This window comes from Phaseolus vulgaris, chromosome 4 (assembly GCF_051622355.1).
Source record: "Phaseolus vulgaris cultivar YP4 chromosome 4, ASM5162235v1, whole genome shotgun sequence".
NCBI lineage: Eukaryota > Viridiplantae > Streptophyta > Magnoliopsida > Fabales > Fabaceae > Phaseolus > Phaseolus vulgaris.
The window spans coordinates 9787624-9813370 of NC_143501.1; the positions used below are offsets into that span (position 1 = coordinate 9787624).

Consider the following 25747-nt stretch of genomic DNA (forward strand, 5'->3'; position numbering starts at 1 on the left):
ACTAATGTAAAACATATTTAAACCTTTATTTTATTTTAGTTTAACTTTATATGATAAAGAGAAAACCTAATATAAATAATCATATAATGAATTGTTTTAAGTACTTTTTTCTAAAATTAAAAAAGTGTTTGTGAAAATCGATATGATTATATAATATTAAAAAATAATATATGAACAGACATGTGTTTTTTTTTTTTTTTAATTTGTCTCCCCCCAATTATTTTGATTTTCTGCTATTGAATTTATTTATTATGTATTTGTTTTTTAAATGTAAATGTTTTACCCCTTGCTTCCTCTGTCATCACCAACACCAAGTTTATGCTACTTCAGGTTGTTGCAACTGAAAGATTAAGTAATGGAGAAGAAATCTATGTCTGAGGAAGAATGCCAAATCATGATTCAAAAGAGTTTCCGAAGTATGTCAAATTTCCTTCTACATTTTCTTCTTCACCTTTCTCCCATCGACAATCTTACATATTTTTATATAGTTTTAGGATTTAGGGTTTTATCGTATCTCTGTGTTTTTATGTTAATTGGTTTAGGGTTTATGGCGACTTTCTTTGACAGCTCCAATGGTGAAGTTTTTGAGGGAACGTTTGGAAAAAGCTGGGTGTGCAGTAGGAGACAATTTTTTCAAAGCTATTACTTGCAACCAGAAAGTGGCTGGTTATTATGTTCGAGGTGAAGGGGTACTTGTTTCCTTGTTCATTTACTTTTGTTCCTTTCATTCAAGTTAACTGTAATTGTGGTTTGAATGGAAATTTTGTGTGTTAATTTTGTTTAGCTATTGTTATGCTGCTGTAAAGTTCGAATTATGGTTCTACATGTACAATTAAGAAGCTGGTTGTGCTTTTGTTTGATGAAGAATATAAGCTCTTATCCTATTGCTGCTTCGTTGTTTTGTTGGTTGAATTAGTATTCTGATCAATGCTTTTACTTTGGCTTGATGTTAAGTGTTGGAGATCTAGACTAGAGATTAGGATAGTTTAATGTATATAACTGGATGCAAACTTCATTTTATAAACCGGTTTTATAAGGATTGAATTAATTTAAAGTTCACTTCTTAATAATAAGATTGCAACTAACTAGTATTCATTTACTCCTATGTTGGTGTGCATTTCTCCCAGGTAAAAGTATGCAGTAATAATTTAAAAATCCAAGACAGCGTTAACCAGGTGGTAATTCGTGAGTTAATTCATGCGTTTGATGATTGTCGTGGGGCCAACTTGGATTGGACGGATTGTGCTCACCATGCTTGTACTGAGGTTCGTATCTTACAGTGTGTTCCTATTGGGATTATGTTGGTTTTTCAAATCCTTTTACCTCGTAATTAATATTTCTTTATGATATTGTGAAACAGATACGAACTAATCATCTAAGTGGCGATTGTCATTATAAGCGGGAACTACTACGAGGTTTTATAAAACTACGAGGGCATGAACAAGTAAACTTTTTATTTCCCTCCTTCATTAGTGCAAGCTATTTATTTTAGTTGGATCTTTTCCTAGATTAAACTTAGTATCTAGTTATAAGTTGGAGAAAGAGAAAGTACGAAGTTTGACTAAATTTGTCCTTCCGCAGAAGATTTATTCTCATCTGAAAAGTTTTAAAATTGCTATTCGATACATAGATTGGGAGTATTAAGCATCCCACAACTTTTTGCTACATTTGTGCTTGCACAAATGAAGGATTAGAAAGAGTACAATATAAAAAAAAACTAGCTATTGCGCTTGCATATTTTGAACTAATCATCAAAGAAAAGGACCATTGGGATAACAAAATTATTAAAATGAGGAATTTAGTTATAACCATTTTATTTGAAAAAGTAGCAATTTTAATTGAAGGTTGAGTCTATTGTTACTGCCTCTAATGTTGCCTCGTGGAAGCAATTAGTGCATTATTAAAAGATAAGATACGGAAAAGCAAATCCTCATGTTTGTCTATATCTAAATTACTCGGGGGCAATCCTTTTAATCATATATATCTGTTGAAATACCAATTTTGTTGGAAAGTTTTCTAGAGTGGTGAAAAACTTGTTTAATTCTGAGAAACGACACTTGACTGGTATGTATGTTAGATATGATTTGATCTGGGCTAAGTAGGTTATATGATCAAGATCAAAAGCCAAAAGATCATAGACCAATTGAAGTTATCCATGCCAGAATTTTTAATACTTGGCATAATTTTCTAGGGATGGTAACTAGAATTTGGCTTGTTTACCAGAGATTAGTGCAAATGTCTTACTGTTTGGTGGAACATAGAATACAAATAAAGATTAGAGAGTAGCTACCTATCCTTTTCCCCTATTCTCGTTCTTTTAGCCACAGTATTGATTTGTGATGGTTAATAAATGTCATTGTCATCAGATAATATATAACTCTAGAGTTGTCTTTGATTTTAGATTGTATTAAACTTTGTTTTGTATGGTTGTCATCCCAAATCCACATTACCAAATACTCTGCAGTTTGTACTTAGGAGCCATACATCACTAACATGGTTCATAAGTTTTGTTCACAACATGACTGCTGAATTAGATCAAAGGAAATATAAAAATTTAAGGTAGAGGGAGTTAATCACCTGGAGGCCTGATTTAACATTAAACTTGAGGAAGGACATATAGTTTCTAGCAGTATCCCTAGGTAACTTTACTTCAATTTGGATCAAAGGTCAGTTTGAAGGTTCGGAGTTGTAGGATTATGAGATGGCGGTTTCTTGTTAGTGTGCTTTACTATAGCTTAACCATTCTTATATGGTCTAATGATATACATTAAGCATTGGTGAAGAAAGACTTGAGAAGAGACAGTTATGCCTTTTGCTCTTTTCCTTGCCACATAATGATGTGGTGGTATTTCCAATTTTGTTGGATTCAACACATGTTGCTAAATCTCTAATTCCCATCCTCCTGTGTGGCCATTCATTAGTTTAAATTCAAATAGTATAGAGTACATACGTAGAAAATGAAATGTAACCATTTTTTATGGCATCCCTCAGTGCAAACTGAACCATGATTTTCCTTTGTCCATATCTTTAATTTGTGAGAAAGTCAAATAAGTCATTAAAGTGTAGTTTGTTCAAAAAGACCCTATTGCAAGCATGCTATATCTGAACTTTGTGTATTTGCGTCATTTTTATTAACGGCTGTGTATTTGTGTTATTCAAAACCAGTGACATTTGAGCTGTAAATAATGGTAAAATTATTAACACAAGACACTATCCCTTTATTCTAGGTCGATAAACAATATCCTCTGCTTAAGTGTATTATAGTAATATTGCTCCTAGATGATGCCATTAATTTCAGTCAACACCTAATATTTACTTTTTTTAAAAGAGTTTATATACCAAGACACTTCATGTACCTCCAAAGTGGGTGCAAAGGTTGTGGCCTGACGAACAAAGTTGTGGCCTCCTTTGAGTTTTTTTTGTGCTAGTTTCAGTTCAAACTCCTGTCAATTTTCCCCTTGTGCATGTGATAAGGAGGGAGGTTCAGGTCCCTTTTGCCATTTTTTGTATTTATTTTTTTTCTTTTTAACTTTCATTAATATAAATCCTTATGTGATTTCCTTAGTTTTTGGCTATGTGACACGTCTCACCCTTGGATGTTTACATGATAACATTGGGGCGTAACGTGTTCCATGTTAATGTTTCATGTATGTGAACATTACCTCCTTCATTTACATAACGTTTATCCTTCTCTTGCACAACGTACATAGTAGTGGGGGAGGAACATGTAATCCTGGAGGTCAAGGCTGTGCAGATGAGTCCTTAAGGGCAATGCTCAACCGTGTCTTGGGAAACCATCTTATTTGTGTTCTTGGCCATTTTTTACTACAAATAACACACTGGATAGTCCTTAATTTGGGCCAAGATGCCTTGTTAGAGGGATTGGACTTTGAGCCCTGTCCAGGAAAAATGACATATAGTTGAAGGGGGTTTCTTAAATATTTCTAATTAGAAAAGGATTAGGAAATACTAAAACCATGGACTAAATTTAATAAAAACAAACTTGTAGAAGCATAACTTACGTGCCAACTGCTATATGATATGATTGCTTCAGCTTCTCCCTGATACTTAAAAATAACCCCTCTTCTTTCTTTGGTTGGGAGGTGGACACTAGTCTGTCTTATGCATATTAAAAGACTTTTTCGTGATTTCTAAGGGGACTGAAAAGAGTTTATGTTTATAAACCCATTTAAATTGTGTCAGATACAGTTTTCTGTTTTCCTTCAAATTACATCTGTTGTTATTTTGTTGCTGCTGTCATGCATTCTCTCTTTGCTTTAGTATATTTGATTTGATATTTTAGACTCTCTTTTTTCCGGCTTATATTTGTTCAATACTGAATCAATGTAATGGTACTTGAAGGAATGTGTGAGAAGAAGAGTTTTGGAATCATTGTCTGCAAACCCCAACTGCTCTGGTTTTGCTGCCAAGGATTCCTTGGAAGCTGTATGGGATGTCTGTTACAACGATACACAACCCTTTGACAGAGCTCCTTAAAAACTACATGGTTGGTACTAACAGATAGTATAGCCGCCATTGGTGCTAGTCTTTCTTTGCGGAATACTTTGGTGGCCTCTGGCTTAGAATCTATAATATAATGGCCCCTTATTGAGTACTATAACTGTGATTCAAAATTGATTGCTTAACTTTTGTTAGAATTCTCACAAACTTAGTCTGTCTGTGGTACCTCCACCTGGAAGATCAAACCGTCTTGATGTCCACACTTATTGCATGCTACATTCTTCGGTCAAATTGTTATTGCCACATTTCAATTTTTGGAGACTTGTCAATGGAGTGGCAATGCCGCACAATCTCTCATCTGGATTCTGGATGAGTAATTCTTTCATGTTACGGGTTTTTAAAAGCCTTCATTTTCAGGGATTTTCAGGGTTTTCCCAAGTAAGATGGCTGAATCCTGGTTTTTGTTCTTTATATATTTCCTATAAACTCAGAATAAGTATGAAAATAGTGGCTTCAATCAGAAGGTTGACCTATAAGGTTCATTAGATTCTGGTAATAAAACGAAACTTGCAGTGTATTTGGTTGCCTCTTTTTAGTTTGTTAAAAATGTAGAAACTTGCAGTGTATTTGGTTGAGACAAACTACACATATATACAATCTCTTGGTTGTTCTTATATATATGCTGCAAAGAATTTGTGAACTATTTCCAAACCATTAAAGGACCCCTCTTTTAGAAATAACCTTTCATTTCAGTTGTTTAATGGAAATTTTTTAGTCATAATCTCCACATATCCTCATGTTTTATAATTCAAATCGCGTGAGTGACATGTCTCCATGCCTTTACCTATCTTAGTTAGCATAATGTGTCATTATTACCTAAAATCTTGAGCATAACAGGCCAATGACATCTATTAACTCGAGTAAATAATTGCACCATTTCACGCAATGTTATTGTTCAAGAGTTAGAAATCTTCTAGAGTCACATTGATGAACTCAATTTATACTTCCATTGAGTCACATTGATGAACTCATTTTATACATACTTTTTAGCTTTATATTTTAGTTTATTTACCATGTTTTTTGACAGTTGAGTTCTCATTATTAGAATAGTTTTGGTAAATAAGGTTAAAGGACTCAGTCCTTAAAGAGCTTAGTTTATGTATATTTGAAGTTATATATAGATTAAGAAAAAAATTATGGGAAAGAAACCTTCAAGGCAAAGTTATTTCGCTTAGTCAGCCAAAATCCACTTAACGAAAATCCAAAAATTGCATTAACAAATTTAACTAATAATCCACTTGGTGATAGAACAATTTGCTCAAGAAATGGTCAAGAATTCCAAATAACAGAAGTAACTGTAATGTCGCTTGAGAAATTTACATGTGCCTAATGAATCTACTCAAGAGGAAAATATTTGGCTTAACGACGAATTCTCTCAACGAATGGTAATGCATTAAGCCACTTTTCACAATTCTAGAAAAATAAAGTTGTTTAAAGTAAGCTCAAATTTGATTAGGTATTCTTCCATTCGCCTTGTATGTGTGCCTTGTACATCTTTCACTAACTCCATCTAATAGTAAATATTGTACAACCACTTTAGAGGATTCTTTGTCCCTTTTCATGTTTGAGATTTTATAATAGTTTTTTATAATACCATTAATATATCTATTATCTTTGGACATTTACAAACTTTCAGAGTGTAAATTCAGTTTCAAGCACGGTTCCAAATCTTTTATAGTTTCTGTTTTTTATCAACAAAGAATAAATTTAATAAAAATGAACACTTAAAGCGTGTCTCAACACTTATATTGTAGAAAACCATCAGGTGTGTTCAATAAAGCAAAACATAACCCCCCTCATCTTTAAGAAAAGTAAAGCTCTAAACTGCATATCACCAAAAAAAAAAAAAAACTCACTTACTTAACTTGAACTAAAACACTACAGTTGTGACCACTGTAAGACCGTCCAGTTCCTACTTCTCCGTCCTCTTCTTGCCACCTCTTACCTTATATCAGACACTTACCCAATCCATTTCATACCGCAAAACTTCAGACAAGTCTTAGGATCAATACACCACTTAGCATAGGTGAAAACAACTAACATTTCCTTACTTGTCACCCAAGTAAGGGAGTTTCTTGTTTTGTTTATGACAGATTGTCTTTAGTCTTATAGACTATTATTCCCATTCAGTTATCATTCTTCGCTCAGAGGTGGAGGTACTTGCAAAATTATCTGACGTTCAAGCTACTCATAATATAATTGTTGAGAATGATAAATGCTATTAAATATGGTGGTCAATCTATTTATAAGGATAAGTTGAGCTTTCCCATTAGTGGATCTAGATTAGCACAATTTATGTAGTTAATTTTTGTATTAGTCTGACACCAAAGTACGACTTTTCAGTTAATCTCTTGCTCTTAACTTAACTTGTCCTTAGGATGTGAATGTGTATTTACCTGGATAGTTAGTCATGTATATTTGCCTGAGTAATTAGTCATGTAAGCTAGGAGGGTCTTGACGGTATGTAGTACATTTTCAATTGAAGTTATTTAATTTAAGTTTCATTCGGTTCAGACTTCTCTGATCTCTTTACATTTCAACAATCCATTTTAATTTTATGCACTTATTTACTCTATGGATATCTAAATTCCCTGAGATTTGGTTCTTAATGATATTTAGGTCTATCATGCTTCTCCTAGGTTTGAATCGCGATTCTAGATTAAATTTAATATGGATGAGTAATTCATACAGGTTTCGTTTTATAGTTATAAATAGATATAGTAATCAATTAATTTAAATTGAATAGAATAATTCATTAATGCTTTTTGGGACCATGACCTAGGTATTGCCCTAACTTCTACATGTTTTAAATATCCTTAATTGTTGAAACATTTAGAGAGAAAAAAAAAGGTCTATTATAACGCACCATGTATTTTCCCTGAGGAATGCAATGTTCCTATACAACATTCAAGAATCCCAACTGCTTAACTTTGTTGATTTTCCTTTTTTGTGGTGATACAAAATGGATATTTGCATGAATAGATAATAGAAAATAGAAAAAAAAAATAATAATGATACCAATAATTTTTAATGTGAGAAAACCTTATCAACTTGATAAATAAAAACTCACTGGACCTAATCCAGAAGATATCTCCATTCTACGGATTACAATATTTTTTTTCTCCCACTCGATGTGGATAACACTCAATCTCACCCAATAAGAATAGAATACAATGTCTCTCTAGCTTTTAAGATTTCTAATTTCAAACTAAGGTGGATATCTATTATCTCATTTCTCTCTATGTTTCTCCCGTACTTGTATTTCTCTTCCTCACAAGTTTTCTTTATAGAGAATGAGAGAAAAACTTCTTCATAAATAAATTTTAGATAATTAATGCTTATCACATTTTCAAGATACCTTGGAAATACTATCTTCAACTTTCAAGGTTGAACTTTATAGTTTTCAAAAAAGATATAATTCCAAGACTTTGGAATGATTATTCAATGGATCAATTATCAAAATGGAGGGATTTTCAATTGAATAACTTTGAACACAATAATTGTAGTGATTCAGACAGTGTTACTATTCAAATGCTAGGAATCATGCACTGAGTCATGCCATGATACTATTCATGCATTAGGAATCTTGCACTGAGAAACATGGTGTTACTATACAAGTACAACAGTGAGTAATCTTGCTGCTAGTTCATGTTCACATGTAAAGAATCCTAGACCAAGTTACAAGATGTTACAAATTATGATGCATAGAGTCACACCATGTTATTGTTCACGAGTCAGAGACCCAGAACCTGGTCACGTGTTGTTACTATTCACGATTCAAGAATTCACATGCCTCAGCAACCAGTTTTGGTCGTTTATTGACATTCTAAACAACACAATCATGATTGCACTGAAGATATCAGCATGGATTGAATTTTGAAGAATTCAATCTAAATCCAATCTAAATTTATCCAAATCTAAATAAATGGATTGAATCTAATTCATATCCATTTTAACTAGATCAAATTTATTTGAATTCTTTCAAATTCATTTAAAGTAGATTAAATCTAGAATAAATCCATTTTTTTGTCAATTAGATCAAATCCATTTCGATTTGGACACAGGTTGACTTGATTCGACTTGAGCCTAACCTGACTTGACCTAAACTCGAACCCGAACTGACTCAGCTAAATCTGGGCTCAGATCGACTCGACTCAGGGTCGACTCGACTTAACATTCGTCTGGACCCACTCGGCTTCACATGAGCCCAGACCGAATCAACTCAACATGGGCTCGGGTTGTAATTAGCTTGGGTTGATTTCGCTCAACACAGGCCCAGCCGAATCGAGTCGACATGGACTCAACTCAACAGGACCTGAGACGACTTTGATCGATAGACTATAGTCGACACGGGCCTGGGCGGACTCGACTTGCACATGCCGACTTGGGTCGACATGGACTAGGCTAAAAACAGGTTGACCGACTTCGGTCAACACGGGCCCAAGCCGACTTTGGTCAACACAAGCCCAGGCCAACTTCAGTCAGCACAGTCCCAAGCCGACTTTGGTCGGCACAAGCCCAGTCCGACTTTGGTCGATACGGACTACGTTGACTTTGGTCGATATGGTCCCAAATTGACTTTGGTCGACACGGGTCTGTGTCGACTCCACTCGACACGGGTCTGTCTGACTCTGCTTGACACGGGCCTGTCCGACTCTGCTCGACACGGGCCTAGGCTGAATCAAGTTGACATGGACTCAGCTTAACACGGGCCCGAGCCGACTTCGATGAAAACAAGCCTGCGGCAAATTCGGTTGACACTGGCCTAGATCGACTCAGCTCGACATGGGCTTGGTTCGACTCTGCTTAACACTGACCCAGGTCAACTCCATTCAACACGGGCTAGGGTCGACTGGGCTCGACATGGGCCTGATTGACTCGACTCGACAAGGTTCAACATACTTCGCTCGACACGTGCCCAAAATGAATCAGGTCAACATGGACTTAGCTCAACACGGCCCGAACCGACCTCGGTGGACATGGGCCTAGGCTAATTTCAGTTGACACGAGCCTAGGCCGACTTTGGTAGACACAGGCCCGGGCTGACTTCGGTCGACACAAATCTGGGCCGACTTCGATAGACATGGGTCTGGTCGACTACGCTTGACACGGGCCCGTGATGAGTTTAATTGACATGGACTCAACTCAATAGGGGCTTAAGCTGATTTAGGTGGATACGGTCCTAGGTCGACTTCGATCGACATGGATCTGGGGCGACTTCAGTCGACACGAGTCCCGACTGACTCAGATCGACACAGTCCCTGGTCAACTTTGCTAGACATGAGCCTGATTAACTCTGCTAGACACGGGCCTTACTAACTCCGCTCGACACGGGCCCGAGCCGACTTCAGTCAAGACAGGCATGAGCCGACTTGGCTCGACATGAGCCCAGACCATCTCGTCTCGACACGGGCCGGGGCCGACTTTGCTCGACACGGGCCCGACCAACTTCGCTCGACATGGCCTATATCGAATGAGGTTGACATGGACTCCACTCAACACGGGCTTGGGCCGAATCGGCTCGATCTTGGCTTAGGCTGACTCGGCTCGACTTGGACCTCTGCCAACGCGGTTGTGCCTGAACCTGAGCCGACTCGCCTCTGTCTGGACGTGAATGTGGACCATGCCAACTTAGCTCGACTTGGGTTCGAGACAACTCGACCTAGGTTCAGGCCGACTCAATTTGGCTCAACCTGGGCACGAGGCAACTCGTCTCTACCTAGGTTCGGGCTAACTCAACTCGACCTGGGTCCAAGCTCACTCGGCTAGACATGGGTTTGGATCGAGAGTTGATGCGGCGAGTTGACTTAGCTCGACTGAGGTTCAATTCGGATTCGGGTCGATTCAGCTTGACCTGGGCCTTAGGATTGACTAGGCTGAAACTTGGCTTGGGCAAACTTAGCTCGACCTGTGTCCGGGCCAATTCAAAATCCAAACCAAAATTTATTTTGGATGTTCCAAAATTGTATCCAATGTATATCTAATCCATCTCCAATTATATGGATTGGATTTAAAATCCAAAAATATGGATTTGGATTTGAGATAAATCCATTTAAATGGATTAAAAACAATATGGATTTGGATAATTATAAATTGGATTTAGTAATTTGGATTTTTTGTCCACCCTTACATCTAATAAACTCTAACCAAATGTGATAAGCACATTTAATTATGATAACTGAAAAGAGTTCACAAAGTTAGAATACCATTTTGAGTTGTTGATTTTAGATCATCCACAACCAATGAGACTCAGACATGTCTCTTAAATGGTGTGTCCGTGTTAGACACACGTATCGGATACCGACATTTGTAAGACACTATTAGTGAAGTGTCTAATTAAAAAAATATTTGTTGAATCTTTGACAATTTTAAAAAAAATACATTAATTTTCTAAAAATTCAAATTTATTGTATAAACTTTTATTATGATTAGCAAATCCTTTTGAACTAGTCATGAGAAACATCTTTTTCTCAAAAAAAATAAAATAATAAAGACATACTTATGCACATAAATCTTTATTGTCAATTTATATAATTTATTAATGAGACTCAGACATGTCTCTTAAATGGTGTGTCCGTGTTAGACACACGTATCGGATACCGACATTTGTAAGACACTATTAGTGAAGTGTCGAATTAAAAAAATATTTGTTGAATCTCTGACAATTTTAGCACAATTTTAAAAAAAATACATTAATTTTCTAAAAATTCAAATTTATTGTATAAACTTTTATTATGATTAGCAAATCCTTTTGAACTAGTCATGAGAAACATCTTTTTCTCAAAAAAAAAAAATAATAAAGACATACTTATGCACATCAATCTTTATTGTCAATTTATATAATTTATAATTATATAATATCTTATATTCTATATTTTGAAAATTATACATGTCGAGTGTTATTGTTGTGTTCGTGTGGTATATAGTCCACAACTCCATTGAAATAAAAATTTATATTAATGTTGTTGGAGTAATGTAATCTTAATTTAGTACAAGACATTTTGGATTACCTCAATTCACTGAAAAATCAAAAATAAAAATTGAACTCTTTGGTCATACAAAAGATTTATGCAGAGCCACTATTAAGGATATATAGTTCGTGAGTTAGAGGACTCAGATGACTATGATATCCAAAATAAAAAAAATGGGTACATTTTTTAGTACTGATTTATCATTTCAATTTTTTAGTATTACCATTTTTTATTATTAGTTCTTTTAATGTCATATTTTTTATTGTTCTTCTTTATATTTTTAATTTCATTCTTTTATTGTTTTTATTATCATAATCAATAACATTTTGTATTTCGTGTTACACATGTTTTTAGTATTCATTTAAATTATTCATTTTATTATTTTAAATTAAATATTTTACAATAAATAATTTTACATAAACATAAAGTTGAAAATACGACCATAGTTACTAATAATTCTCTTATTTATTAATAATTATTTTGTTAATCAATATATCTAATATAGTAATATATTTACAAATACTAAACTTCCTACCAAATATAAAAATATATTCAAAAAATTATATATTTATTATTACAGTAATTATTAATGTTTTAAATAGTTTTCAGTGAAAAAACATATATATTTAACTAGATTATTAAGTTCAATAATAAGTTCATATCATTAATTTAGATTATAAATTAAATTACCAAATTTTATTATCAATTAATTGTCAGTTAATAAACTAATTATATGCAATAAAATATTAAATTTAATATTTTCTATTTAAAATTAACATTTTTTCAATTAACCTTCAAATTTTAAAAATTTAAGATGTTTTTTCAAATTTATCATCTCTAGAAAAATTACTGAAATTAATATTTTAATTTGATGACTAAACTTATTTTTTAATTAATTAATTAATTAACTTTAAATTTTCAATTCAATATTTTTTCTAAGAATTCAACTTCCAATGAGATCAGGTCACGTGTTCCATTTCTGGCATGAATCAGAGGTTCAGAATTCACTTCAGTTCGTTCCTAAGGACAAAATCTGATGGTTCTAGTTGAGTAATTATTGGCACATAGCTGGTCATTTTTATCCTAAACAGTGTTTTATTCTGGTAAAAGAAAGATTTTTAGTTAGATTAGAAACTATTAAAGATTAATTTTTAAAAAATTAATTTAGCATAGAAAAGACATTAAGAAATGCTAAGAAAAAATGATTATTTGGAATGGATCTTTTGTTTGACATGTAGTTTTTTTAAAAAAAATTAGTTTTTACTTTTTTATTTAGTTTTTTTTGTTGTTTTTTTATGTATGAGTTTTGATTTAGTCTTTTATATTTGTTTATACATTTTTTTATTTTTTTTATTTTAAATAATTATTTTTCATATGACAAATGATTGTTATATCCTTAACAGTGTGAAATATCCTGTTGTATACTTATTCTTGAAGTTTAAAAAAAAAAAAGATTAATTGGTAAATATGAAAGAATTATGAGTGTTCCAGAAAGATGTGAAACAAAATCTTGAACAAGTGTGCATGGATAGACTCAGAAAGTGGTCCCCACTGGAGCAGCAGCAAACACGTTGCAAACATAGAAGAGATCGCCAGATTTAAGGTTCAAACATAGTTTCTCACGAAACTGGTGTGCCATCTCCGCCCCCATCACCCTTTTCTTTCCCTTCTTATATTCACTCTCTCTTCCTCTTCACTCTTCCACTGCTCCCATACTTCTTCTGCATTACCTTCCATTCTTCTCTTTCTCTTCTTCTCATGGCTCCTGCCTTGGAAGCCCAGGTTCCACAAGACCAAGAATCTCTGCCACAGAACAACAACTTCTTGAACTCTCTCAATGATGCCACACACAGATCCAAAGTCACTGTTATTGGAAGTGGCAACTGGGGCAGTGTTGCAGCCAAGCTCATTGCCTCCAACACCCTCCGGCTTCGCTTCTTCCATGGTAATTTTCTCTTTCTCACTACTCTCATCACCCTCTTTGGTGCTGATGCGTCAAATGCTCAAATTGGTTTCCAAAATTGCAGACGTGGGTTGATTTAGTCCCTGAAGTTGCAAAGATGTAATTTTTGGTCATTTTAGTTGTTGATGTTATTGAATGACTTTTGTTTTAGGCTTGAAACTATGAAAGGAAAGAAATGTTTTATTGTATTTTCAGTCCCTGTTGTGGGATTTTGGTGCCTGTGTTCTAGTTGGATGGAAGTTTTGAAAGATGAAAGCCTGAAACAAATGAATACTAACATCACTTACATTTGATAATTTCAATGATTCGTAATGTCATGGAATGATTCAATGCATTACTTGATTTCGTACTGGTGCTTGTGTACTGTGATGTTTCAAATTTGATGTTTTGTACTCAATTATATGTGATTGGGTAAGAAGGCGTTTATTGTTGTGTTTTTTTATCAGCAGGTTTTTATTGTTTTTGTGTTCTAACTTAGTGTTGAAGATTCCAGGTCCATTAGAAATAAGACCAAAGTTAAGTTTAAAGTCTACTTATTATAATCTTAAATTTTTAATTTTGATGAAACTCAGATGAAGTGAGGATGTGGGTGTATGAGGAGACATTACCGAGTGGTGAGAAGCTCACAGATGTCATCAATCGAACCAATGTGAGGACTCTATTCATTTCACTTCCGTTGAATGTGCAATTTGTTTCCAATGAATATTGCTATTATTATTATGACTGTACCAAAAAAGAATTTGAACATCTCTGTTTATTTTTTTGCAGGAAAATGTCAAATATCTTCCTGGAATCAAACTGGGCCAAAATGTTGTTGCTGATCCAGACCTTGAAAATGCAGGTATAAGTTTTGTTCACTTATTTATTACAGTCAGTATAAGAAAATTTACTCGGTCAACCGTTGAGAAATCATCATTGATATGATTGTAGTTATTGTAAAAGTCATATATATTATTACCATATCAAAATGTTTGTGATTAGACGACAATTTCATACTTCTTTTTACATCAGCAGTGCATAAACTATTTGCTCCTTATTTTTTTTACTGTGATTTAGTACATAAAAATTAAAACCTTATACCCAAAGAACCCAACTTTTAAATTACACATAAGGATTAAAAAATGTTAACTGTTTACTTTGGGGTAAATTGAGCAGTGAGGGATTCCAACATGTTAGTATTTGTGACTCCACATCAATTTGTGGAAGGAATATGCAAAAGGCTTGTTAGGAAAATAAGGGAAGATGCTGAGGCTATTTCCCTAGTTAAAGGGATGGAGGTCAAGATGGAAGGGCCATGCATGATCTCTACTCTCATCTCCCAGCAACTGGGAATCAATTGTTCTGTTTTAATGGGTGCCAACATAGCAAATGAGGTAGTTAGAAGAAGTTACAGTTTCTGTTCTTTTTTATAGTTTTCTACTCAGTATATTTGGTTGTTGTAATTACTATTAATGTTTGCAGATAGCTGTGGAGAAGTTTAGTGAAGCAACTGTTGGGTACAGGAACAATAGAGAAGTTGCTGAGAGATGGGTTCAGTTGTTTTATACTCCCTATTTCATTGTGACAGCTGTGAGTACATCACATTCTTTAGTAAATCAGCATAAAGCTTGATGAAACTCAGAATTTTCTCTTTAAAGTAATTTGTAGTAAATACTAAGGAAATATCATGACTCAAAACACTGAGATATTATGTGGCCTTTAATTGAATTGCTTGATCTCATGGTAAATAATAGCATATTAAGAAGTGGAATTTAAGGCGAGGTTTGTATCCATTTATATACTATGAAATGTCATTATCTATCTCTAGCCGATGTGGGTTCTCCAACAATTTGATCTGTATAGCCAACCTCACTTGATTTAAATAAGGCTTTGTTATTGTTGTTGTTGAGATATTATTGGTGCTAACAATTTTTGTATTCTATGAATAAATAGGCTCAAGATGTTGAAGGAGTTGAACTGTGTGGAACTTTGAAAAATGTTGTGGCCATAGCTGCAGGTTTCCTGTACTGTATATGCACTTTGTTATCTCCTTTTTTTCTATTTTTTGTGAACAATCAAGGAATGACACACAAATGGGACAGGTTTTGTTGATGGCCTGGAGATGGGAAATAATACAAAAGTAAGTTTAAGAGATTTTGTGATCAGAATGTTACCCAAAGGACAAAAAAAAAGTTATTTTTGTGCATTTGATTTGGTTTTCTACATGTGTGTAGGCTGCAATCATGAGACTTGGTCTTAGAGAAATGAAGGCATTTTCAAAGATGTTGTTTCCATCTGTTAAGGACAGCACCTTTTTTGAGAGCTGTGGTGTAGCTGACCTTATCACAACATGCTGTAAGGAAGCTCATTAATTTCACCCTATTTTTCACTGCTTCTCTTATGAAAACCAAATTGTCTATGGCAGTGGGTGGAAGAAATAGAAAAGTTGCTGAGGCATATGCAAGGAATGGAGGGAAGAGGTTGCTTTGTATTTCTGTCTCTTTTGTCCATATTTGTAGATTGAGTAAATGAAAATGCCTGATTGTGTTATATATTTCATAATTTTGTGCAGGTCTTTTGATGAGCTTGAAGCAGAAATGCTACAGGGCCAGAAATTACAGGTATTTTATGATACTTAGCATGAAAAATAGTACTATATATAAGAAAAAATAAGAAGGTAAAATGAATTGAGCTTATCTCGTTAGTAAAAGCTTAAAATCAACTTAAGCATTACAATTTATAAAGACTTTTCATCTAACTTCTTCAAAAGTTGAGATACATAGGTTTATAACTTGAGAAAGAAGTACAATTCATTTTACTCTATAATGTAACTACTAATAATCTCAGCTGCAATGAAAAAAATGCATCATTGGATGGATATATATGTACTATAGCTTGTTTTTTGAGCTTCATTTTCTTTATCCAAAATTCTAGACTTACAAAACAAACAACCAAACCCAGTTTAAATTTTCATATCATTGGAGATTTCTTTCCACCACAAAGAAAAACACCAAACTTCTATTATACCAGAAAAAATCTGCAACCACTAGTGGTTTTTATGTTCTTGATCTAGATTTCCTTATTGATCTAACTTTCTTGCACCAAGGGTGTCTCAACTGCGAGTGAGGTCTATGAGGTTCTAAGCCATCGTGGGTGGCTAGAGCTGTTTCCTCTCTTCTCAACAGTGCATGAGATATGCTCTGGCCTACTTCCTCCATCAGCAATAGTTGAATACAGTGAGAAGCTACCAAGGTCCTTCTAATGCAAGCAATACTAGTTGTATAAGCAACATAATCACAGTGACATTTTCAATACAGAACCAGCATGCTTTAGCTAGATCAACTGTGCAAAGCCTTTGGTGGCTAGGCTGCTTTTTCTTTCCAAAATATCATGCCAACAAGGAGCCTGTTTCCATGGTTGAGGATCTCTCAAGACCAAGAAAGTTGACTTTTATATCAAGTTCTTGTCAAGTTTTTTTTCTTCCTCTGTAACCATTGCATTCAACAAACTTATATAGTTTACATATACAATAAAGTTGTAATTTAAATTTGTGTATTCCATTGATTTTTTACCATTTCCCTTAAGGTATTAGTTGAGCTGTGTTTTATTCCGCAATTTGGAAATGCTTTTGGATTTTACACTAGTTGTATATGTTGAAGGACAACATCAACTGGGATCGATTTGCTCTTTCACTTTCTTTGTCTCATTTTTGTGATTGATTGAACTACATTTCAGGGTAACCTTGATTTTCTCCTCTCTGTCTCTGGCTCTCTCTCTGTGATTCTAATGGATTTTTTAGCTGAACATCTAATTAGCAGCACTCATTAGAAAATAAGTGGAACCAATAAGAATTAGTTCAACATGAAGTTTGACTCAAGTTTGATATAAACCTTTTATTTTAGTTTGAACTCCACATTTAATAAGAAAATATTTTAAACTTAAAAACTCAATTTCTAATATGGTATAAGAGTTTATCCTTATTAAGTTCGTTGAATCTATCATGTCACTTCTATCAGAATGTTATTAAATTAACAATAAATATTTCTATCAGAATGTTATTAAATTAACAATAAATATCTAATTTAGGAGATGTTGATGTCTTGACAATATAAGAGAAATGTATTAGAGATTTTATAGATTTTATATTTAATAAAGATCATATTACAATATATAAATGAAAATAATCTAGTTGCATCATAATGAAAATGACTAAATTTAAAAGTTCTTGCTATTCTATTATATTTGAAGGTAATAAATATGAGGAACCAATGCTATTCTATCAATTGGTGACACTGTATGCAGATTGATAAGTGTAAAGAAGAAGACATAATGTTTTCTCCTGGTTTGACTTATGGTGCCAAACATTAGAAAGAATTAATAAGAAAAAAAAGGGGGAACACTCAAAAGAATCAACTCAAAGATTGTGGGTTACATTGCTTTTGCATTATATAATATTCTTTAAGATCATTTTTGGGAGTGTGAATGGTAGAAGAATAATAATAAAGTAAAGTGCATGAAGCTAGTGATGGTAAAAAATTTTCCACATTCATTATTCACTCCCGTGTACTCTAATAGTACATTTTATTCTGCTCAGCTTTTTTACATGTGCATATTTCAACAAACACCACTAATAAAATTCAACTTTTTGAAACCGAATTTTAGTATGGTATTTTAACTTCTTTATAAAAGAAAATAACTTTTAGATATATTATATACTAAAAATTTTAAAAATATTTTAATAATTAGAAAATGTATACATATATATATATATTTATATATTTTAAAACTGAAAAATATAAGATTTTAAAAAAAAATTAAGAATTAAATTTATCAACATGAAGGAAGAAGAGGTGATAGCATCACAGTGTGAAGTGAATTCCAATGTAAAAACCAATCCCTTCCTTTGATGCCAATATTTATCAACATATCTGTCATAAGCCATACTACAACAGCAGGTAGTCAATTTAAAGAAGAAAAAACTCCCATAAAGCCAAGCCATTTATGAATACATAATTTGATTAAACCAAGAATTTCAGGTCCTTATCCTCTCCAGCCTGTCCACACTCTTCCTTGCCTTTTCATGTTGATGATCAATGTTTTTTCTAGACTTTTCAAGACAATCCACACTTCTTCTTGACCTTTCTATATGATCAAAAGTTACTCTTAGTCTCTCTAACTTATCTGCATTATTGGACAAGTTCTTCAATTTTTCAGGCCTGTCTGTGCTCAGCCGTGGCTTGTCCCTGCGATCAGTGCTCTTTCTACTGACATCAAATACATCGGTGCTCTTTCTTGGCTGCTCAAACTGCTCCATGCTTCTTCTGAAGGTGTATCTTTGTGATGGAGACTTCTCAACGGTGGAAATGAACTTCTTCAGATGTCTGATGTACTCAGGAAATTGCTCTAAATCACAGTGGTTACCTCCTTGCAGCCACAGTGGCTCATACTTCTCTTTACACAGTTCCCACAGTTGTTTTCCGTGGGAGCAATCTACCACTTCATCTGAAGTTCCCTACAGATAACACAAGGGAACTTCAATCATAAGATATTAACAAGATTCTTTCATTATGTAAATAAATATTTTGTAGATGACGTACTTCATGACAGTTTTTTAGATCCTCAAGCCAAAAGAAAACTAAACTAATAGCTTGCATGATTGTGTCATACTGTCATTAACTATCTATTGGGATATGAACTTCAAATTCTGTAACAGCTGAAGTGGTTGATAGCACACTATATTATTTTAAAAACTGATAATGGACACAAGTGGTTTAAATGAATAAAGGTGAAGAGTCTGTAATGTGCAAGTATTTCATTCACAATTATCAAATGGCTGCAAAAGTAGTACATACAAGAAATAATGGAGGTCAAAATTCTCTAAATGGCACTTGTCACTGACACAATTTCTCACTTGTGTCGACATTGGGCATCGTTTTAGGCCATAAACGATAAGCATGATATGCAAAACAGGCTCCAAAATAGAAGACTGGCAGCATTTTAACTGGTTTCTTGCATTTAATGACTACATACTCTTTTCCCTAAATAAACTTATCTACATAGAGAAAAAAGAACAAAGGAAAAATAATCCCGAGATATAAGATATTCAAGAAAAGAGATACCATAATACAAAAGTAAATGTTTCTCAAGTCAAGGCGATCCAACTCAAAAGCAACAAATGATGTAGTATCTTCAAAGAAAACTTACATGAATTATAAGAACAGGACAATTAACTAGTGGAATTTTGTCGATATTCTGCACATTAACACAAAGCAGCACCTGATTAGATTAAGGAACTCATGTGTCCGTAAATCAGCAACATTTTACTAGAAATCTCAACAATGATAAGAAGTCAAAACATATTATCCTACCTTGTATATGTCAAACCAGTAACTGCGTTTTACTGGATACAGGACCTTTAAGCCCGAAAGTATAGGACTGTGCAGAACAACAGCTCTCAATTGTGGCAATTTAGCTGCAAGATCCAAAGTAGGGCCACTGCCAACAGATTGGCCATACAAGATTATATCCTCTTGCTTGGTACCAAAGGTTTCTTCTAGACACTTATACACAGCCTCAATATCTGCATATGTATTCTGCTCACTTGGCTGCAGTTCAGGCAAAACAATGTTTCATCAGCAGATGGTTTTAGCCGTACCACTCTTCACATCATCACTGCATGACATAACAACATGAACAAGCATTTCAGATTCTTACAAACCTTCCCTGATGACTGGCCATACCCAGAGTAGTCATACCTGCACAAAATCACACAACGGTGAGTCAAATTCCCGTTTCACAATTCTCCTTTTTGAGTTGATCAACACAGATAATGAACAATATCCTTCACCAAACTCTCCTTACGGTACTAGTTAACAAACTAAAACATTTCCACCAAGAAACAACATGCCACAAACCTTAATTACAAACCTATTGTCAAAATATGCAAACTGCAAAGGTGTAAACTCCACATCACAAAATCAATTTCAATCTGCAGTAACAATTCTAATTTAGCAACAACGCCAAGATTTTTGAAGTGATCACAATCGTTACGATTTTAGCAACAACATCAAGGTTTTTGAAGTGATTACAATTGCGACGATGTTAGCAACACCATTAAGTTTTTATAGTAATCATCACAATTGTGATTATTATATATGCAACATTAGTTCATAATATTAAGAACTGAATTTTAAGTCTAACTCAACCCTATAAAACCGGTTAATGGTGAAGTTTGCATTCACTTATATACAATAAAATATTCTTATCTGTAGTTGGATCTGCAACTACACATAGTATCATTACTACAAACACAATTTAGAAGTATAAAACAAATGAAAACATTGAGAAAGGATAGATATACATACCCAATGAGATTAACACGCAGGTGGATGGTGAGGTTGATGAAGAGGTCATACATCTGGCCAAGATCGGTGGCGTTGCCGTGAGAGTAGAGAAGAGTGGAAGAGGCCATGGGGTGGCGAACGTACATGGCGAGTATCTGAGTTCCACGGCGCGTGGGAAGCTTGAGAATTTCGACGTTCTCGCGGTGAGGGAAGGGAGTGAGCAGCAGAAGACCAGTTACCTGGTCCTTCACCACCTTGTACGATGCTGGGTTGGGTGGGAAGAACGCCAACTTAGCAGCCATTGATGATGTCACTCCTCCCATTGCATCTAACACTCTCCTTAACACACAAACAAACACAGTGCTCTGAATTTTGAAGCTTTCGATGTGGGATCGGAAGATGTAGCTTTTGTTGGGAAATGGAAAGGGAAAGGAAGAAGAGAGTTATAGTGAGTGAGAGAGCTTTGGTTATGTTATGTACTGAAAGTAATAATAATGATAATTGGTTAGCAAAAATATATATACATCATTCATCATATCAAACCACTCCCACAATAACAACATCCATCTAACTCTTTTTATTTATTACTTTATTAATTTTGTTATTTCTTGTTTTTAGTCACTTAAATAATAATAATATAGTCTCTCTGGTTGTGTCTTCAGTGTCTCTCTATATTTATCACTTTCCAAAATCCAAAATAACAATTGACATCCAAATAATATTTATATTTGTTATCAATGATTTTTATGGTTAACATTTGAGTTATACTTTGTCACTATAAATAAATAATTCTACTTTTTAAAGATGAATCTGAAACCCTAAACACCTTGTCAACAGTTACTTTTAAATATTTAAGATAATATTTCAACTGGATTATCATATATATATATATATATATTACTTTTTGTTGATTGTGTGTCTAGGTGGGTGAAGGTGAAAGCTACAAAGAACAATGATTCTAAAACTATGCTGAGAATTAACATTATTTTTTGCAGGTTTTGGTGTGCCAAGGGTTGAGATAAGTGATCAAGGAAGTTATTTATGCAACAAAAGTGTGGCTGACTTATATCAAAACTATGGAATCAAACACAAGGTTTCTACACCATATCACCCACAAATAAATGGTCAGATGAAAGTTTTTAATAGAAAGGTGAAACATTTGCTTCAGAAGTTGATATAGTTGAAGAGGAAAAACTAGAATTACTATCTGGAAGAGGCATTGTGGGCACAACGTATTGCATACATAACACCTTTGGGAATGTCACCTTTCAGAGTTGTTTTCAGTAAACCATGTCATTTACTTGTTGAAATATAACATAAAACTTATTGGGTTGTTTCAGATGGTGCCTCAACAAAGCTTCAAAGAGAAGTCCTCGTGCTAGGAGCAGAGATTCTACTATATCCTTGGATCTAGAAATTTTTCATGGAAAACATTGTGAGTATTTATCCGTCTACCTGGGAGAAAGTGTTTGCCCTTGTATTCGTTAAAAGATGTAATCCCTACCAAATAAGTTGACCTAATGATTTGTACTAGGAAAGAACATTCAAACCTTGTATCCTTCGTAAGACACAAACACTCCCTAATAGACAGAATCTAAGATATGATCATGTAAACACTTCCTACCTTATCCAAGAGTGCTTGTTTGACAAACAATACTCAAGGGAGTATCTAAGAGTGGTTAGGGGCCTAAAGAATGCTCATTTAGATAGAAGTGACTTGGTAAAAAATGTTTGGTTAGCCAGGAGTGGCTTGGTAAAGAACTCGTTTAGTCATTTGTGGCTTGACAAAAAATACTCTATTAGTCGATGGCTGGGAGGATTTGTTTGATCAAGTCTGTTATATCTTCTATTCCGTTATTATTTATGTCATTGTTTAAATTGCCTACTGGGGTGGTAGATAAGTTGATAAGGATTCAAAGGAACTTTCTTTGGGGGTAGGGCGTTGAAGGAAGGAAGATAGCTTGGGCTTCTTGGAAAAAGGTGTGTAAGCCTCGCGAACTTGGGGGACTTGTGTCATTGATTTAAAGCTTTTTAACTTGGCTTTGCTAGGAAAATGAATCTGGAGGCTGGGTATGGATAAGGGTGGTCTTTGGAAGGAGATTCTAATTTTTAAATATGGTGGTTGGAGAAGTTTGAGAGGGGAAGGTAAAAGTAGTAGGTGTTCTCTTTGGTGGAAAGACCTCATGAAAGAGGTTTGGGCCTCGAAGGTGTGGGGCAGAAGTTTTGAAGATGGTTTCAAGTGGAAAGTCGGTGATGGAAAGGATATTTCTTTCTGGGAGGACAGGTGGCTCGATTGTGGTGTGCTGAAGAGGGTATTTTCGAGATTGTTTTCTATATGCTCGGCCGAAAACGTTAGGGTGGTTGACCTTGGGTCTTGGTCTGATGGTGTTTGGGTGTGGCAATTAGCCTGACGCAGACCTTTTTTCGAGTGGGAAAAGCCTATGGTGGATCAATTGAGTCAGACTTTACTTGAGGCGAGGATGGGTTTGGGAGAGGAGGATAGGTGGGTGTGGAAGGGAGGGGGTGATCAGTTGTTTTCAGTTAACCCTGCTTATTCTTTGGTAAGGAGGGATTGTGAGGCGGATCATTCTCCAATTTTTAGTAAGTTATGGAGTTGTAAAGTCGTACCTTCAACTTTATTTACGGCTTGGAGGGTGATGGAGAATAAGATTGCTACTAGGGTCAATTTGGAAAGACGAGGGGTGTTGTTAGAAAGTTCTTTGTGTTGTTTGTGTGGGAAGGAGGAAGAGTCTTATCGTCACTTCAACTATAATTTTGCTTGGTGGGTCTGGTGTTTCCGTTTCAAGTGGCTGGGAGTGTAGTTCGTGTCTCACAATGATCCTAAGTCAAACTTTGCTCAATTTAGGATGAATTCGTCCTCTTATTTGATTAATGAAGTGTGGAATACAATTTGGGTGGGGGTCGTGGGGAAAATATGGAATCACATAAATTCTATTATTTTCAACAGGGGTGCGACTGACGTGTCTGAAGTCTGTACCCTGATGCAAACAAAGGTCTGGTCTTGGATTTCTGCAAAATCTCGCACTGCTTCGGTTTCCTTTTCCAGTTGGTGTTTGGAACCTTTGTAATGTATGCGTTTGGTTATTTGATGCTTTTTAGGTTTTTAGGTTCTTAGTTTGGACTGTGCTTTTGCCTGTTTGGTTTGGAGGGTACTGTTAGACGTTGGATTATGTATTTATTGTATAAGGGTTGATACACCTCTGAAGTGGTTCGCATTTATATATTTGTTATTGCTGATAAAAAAAACTTGGTAAAGAATACTTGATCGAGTTAAGAGTAGTTTGAGAAAAATACTCTTTAATAGAGTCAGCATGAGTGACTGCAATCTGAAAGAATACTCAATTAAACTAGGAGTGACTTGTGTCAAGAATACTCAAGGTATTAGCTAGAAGTGACTACAAACCCAAATAATAGTTAACATGAACTTTTCAACATTAATTTGTGTTTCGATTAAGTTCTTGCATTTAGTATGTTGTAACTTATCAAACAGAACTATAGTGTGATCACTTTGATGAATCAAACCAAAAAAAACACCTTATTAAGTTGAATTATATATACGTGTGTTTTAAATTCCATCATATGCAAGAGATTGATCTAATCACATGAATACAAAACTATCATTTAAATATTTTCTATTAGATGATACTGGCAAAAGGATTTCAAAATTAAATAAAATACAATTCAACTCTTAATGTTTCTTTCGTGTTTTCACATGTTGATCTCTTCCTTTCATTATATGTCTTTGAAATATAAAGTGAATCTAAAAGAAAAAGTTGAATAAAATTTGGAACTTTCTTTTCACACAAATATATAAACAGCTTATTGATATATAATCTACAGTACACAAATCACACTTAACAGTAATAATGTTTGACAAAAATATCCTCATTAAATGAGGTTTAAGTAGTTGGATCTATTTAATGATTTAGGTTAAATTAACAACTACCAAAAGATTTTACTTGAAAAAAAATGTTTTATATATTTTCTAAAACGGCAAATACTCATATACATACATATTATTCTTAAGTTTGTAGTTATATTGGATATAAATTATTTTTAAAAAAAAATATGTATTTTCATAAAAAAAATATTTAAGTTACGCATACTATATTAATATTATAATTGGATAGTCAAAATCAAATCCATTCACCAATATGATAACATAGTTGTTTATTGTTTTATTAGTAACTAGAAACACTTTCTTATTTCCAACATGCAATCAAGTAGATTTTACTTCTTGATTTGATGACGTTAACTTTACATTTATAATTTTTTACAATAAAAAAAGAGTGAAAGTGATGCATAATTTAATGAGATTAAATAAGCATGTTGTTGCAATCCTCAGATATAAATATATAATATAGAACTGGAAATATAATATTTGAGTTACTTTTATTTTCAAAAAAGGTTATATAAACTATTTTCAAAATCACCATACACTTTACTATTATGTTGTCCTGATGGCTTTATTCTATTAAAATAGTTTTTCAATTTTAAATTTATTAAATGTTTAATATTTTTTGATGTATGAAACATTATCTTAAAGAAAGTGCCAACTTGTAAAACATTTTTCCTTGCCCTACCACATAGAATGTGCATAAGTAAAAAGAAAGTCAAAACTAATTGAAGAAAGTTGCACCTTACACACATGATGATTTGAAAAATTTAGCCAAGGAGTGTGTGGAGTGGTACTAATTAATTTTAGAAAGGTACTAGTCTTAAAAAGTTTGATTGATTAAATTTCATAATAATGTCCTCTTTTTCTCACTGACAATGAAGTTCCCCCAACCATAAAATTCATTGTGCAAACAGTTCTTGTCTAATGCATAGAAAAAAAGAATTATACATCAAATTCTTACATTTTTTTTAACAATTTCGAGGGAAAAAAATAAAATTTGTAACACATTCTAATAATAAAAAAATTCACTCTATAATCATTTTTTAAATAA

At 33.9% G+C, this 25747-nt stretch overlaps 3 protein-coding genes across 4 annotated transcripts; 2 read left to right on the forward strand and 1 right to left on the reverse strand.

Moving 5' to 3' along the window:
• Positions 1-229: 229 nt before the first annotated feature.
• On the forward strand, positions 230-5137 carry LOC137837164 (Ku70-binding family protein). Of its 2 annotated transcripts, none has more exons than XM_068646052.2 (5): positions 230-416; positions 568-689; positions 1128-1265; positions 1361-1444; positions 4363-5137. In XM_068646052.2, exons 1-5 carry the CDS (start codon positions 356-358, stop codon positions 4495-4497), a joined length of 540 nt encoding a protein of 179 aa, XP_068502153.1. In that variant the 5' UTR covers positions 230-355; the 3' UTR covers positions 4498-5137. The 2 variants fall into 2 exon arrangements, with proteins under 2 accessions (XP_068502153.1, XP_090157993.1); XM_090301867.1 differs by having other exon boundaries at positions 298-416; positions 568-681.
• A 7837-nt stretch (positions 5138-12974) lies between these two features.
• Positions 12975-16989, forward strand: LOC137837165 (glycerol-3-phosphate dehydrogenase [NAD(+)]). The gene is made up of 11 exons (XM_068646053.1): positions 12975-13437; positions 14028-14104; positions 14224-14296; positions 14611-14828; positions 14917-15024; positions 15388-15451; positions 15537-15574; positions 15669-15789; positions 15860-15914; positions 16007-16055; positions 16541-16989. The coding sequence occupies exons 1-11, from the start codon at positions 13251-13253 to the stop codon at positions 16694-16696; spliced, it is 1146 nt and encodes a 381-aa protein (XP_068502154.1). The 5' UTR covers positions 12975-13250; the 3' UTR covers positions 16697-16989.
• Positions 16990-18318: 1329 nt separating this feature from the next.
• Positions 18319-21345, reverse strand: LOC137837167 (uncharacterized). Its single transcript, XM_068646054.2, has 5 exons — positions 20799-21345; positions 20153-20189; positions 19803-20039; positions 19639-19686; positions 18319-18946 (listed from the first exon to the last, which is right to left on the reverse strand). Exons 1-5 carry the CDS (start codon positions 21098-21100, stop codon positions 18467-18469), a joined length of 1104 nt encoding a protein of 367 aa, XP_068502155.1. The 5' UTR covers positions 21101-21345; the 3' UTR covers positions 18319-18466.
• Positions 21346-25747: the final 4402 nt, after the last annotated feature.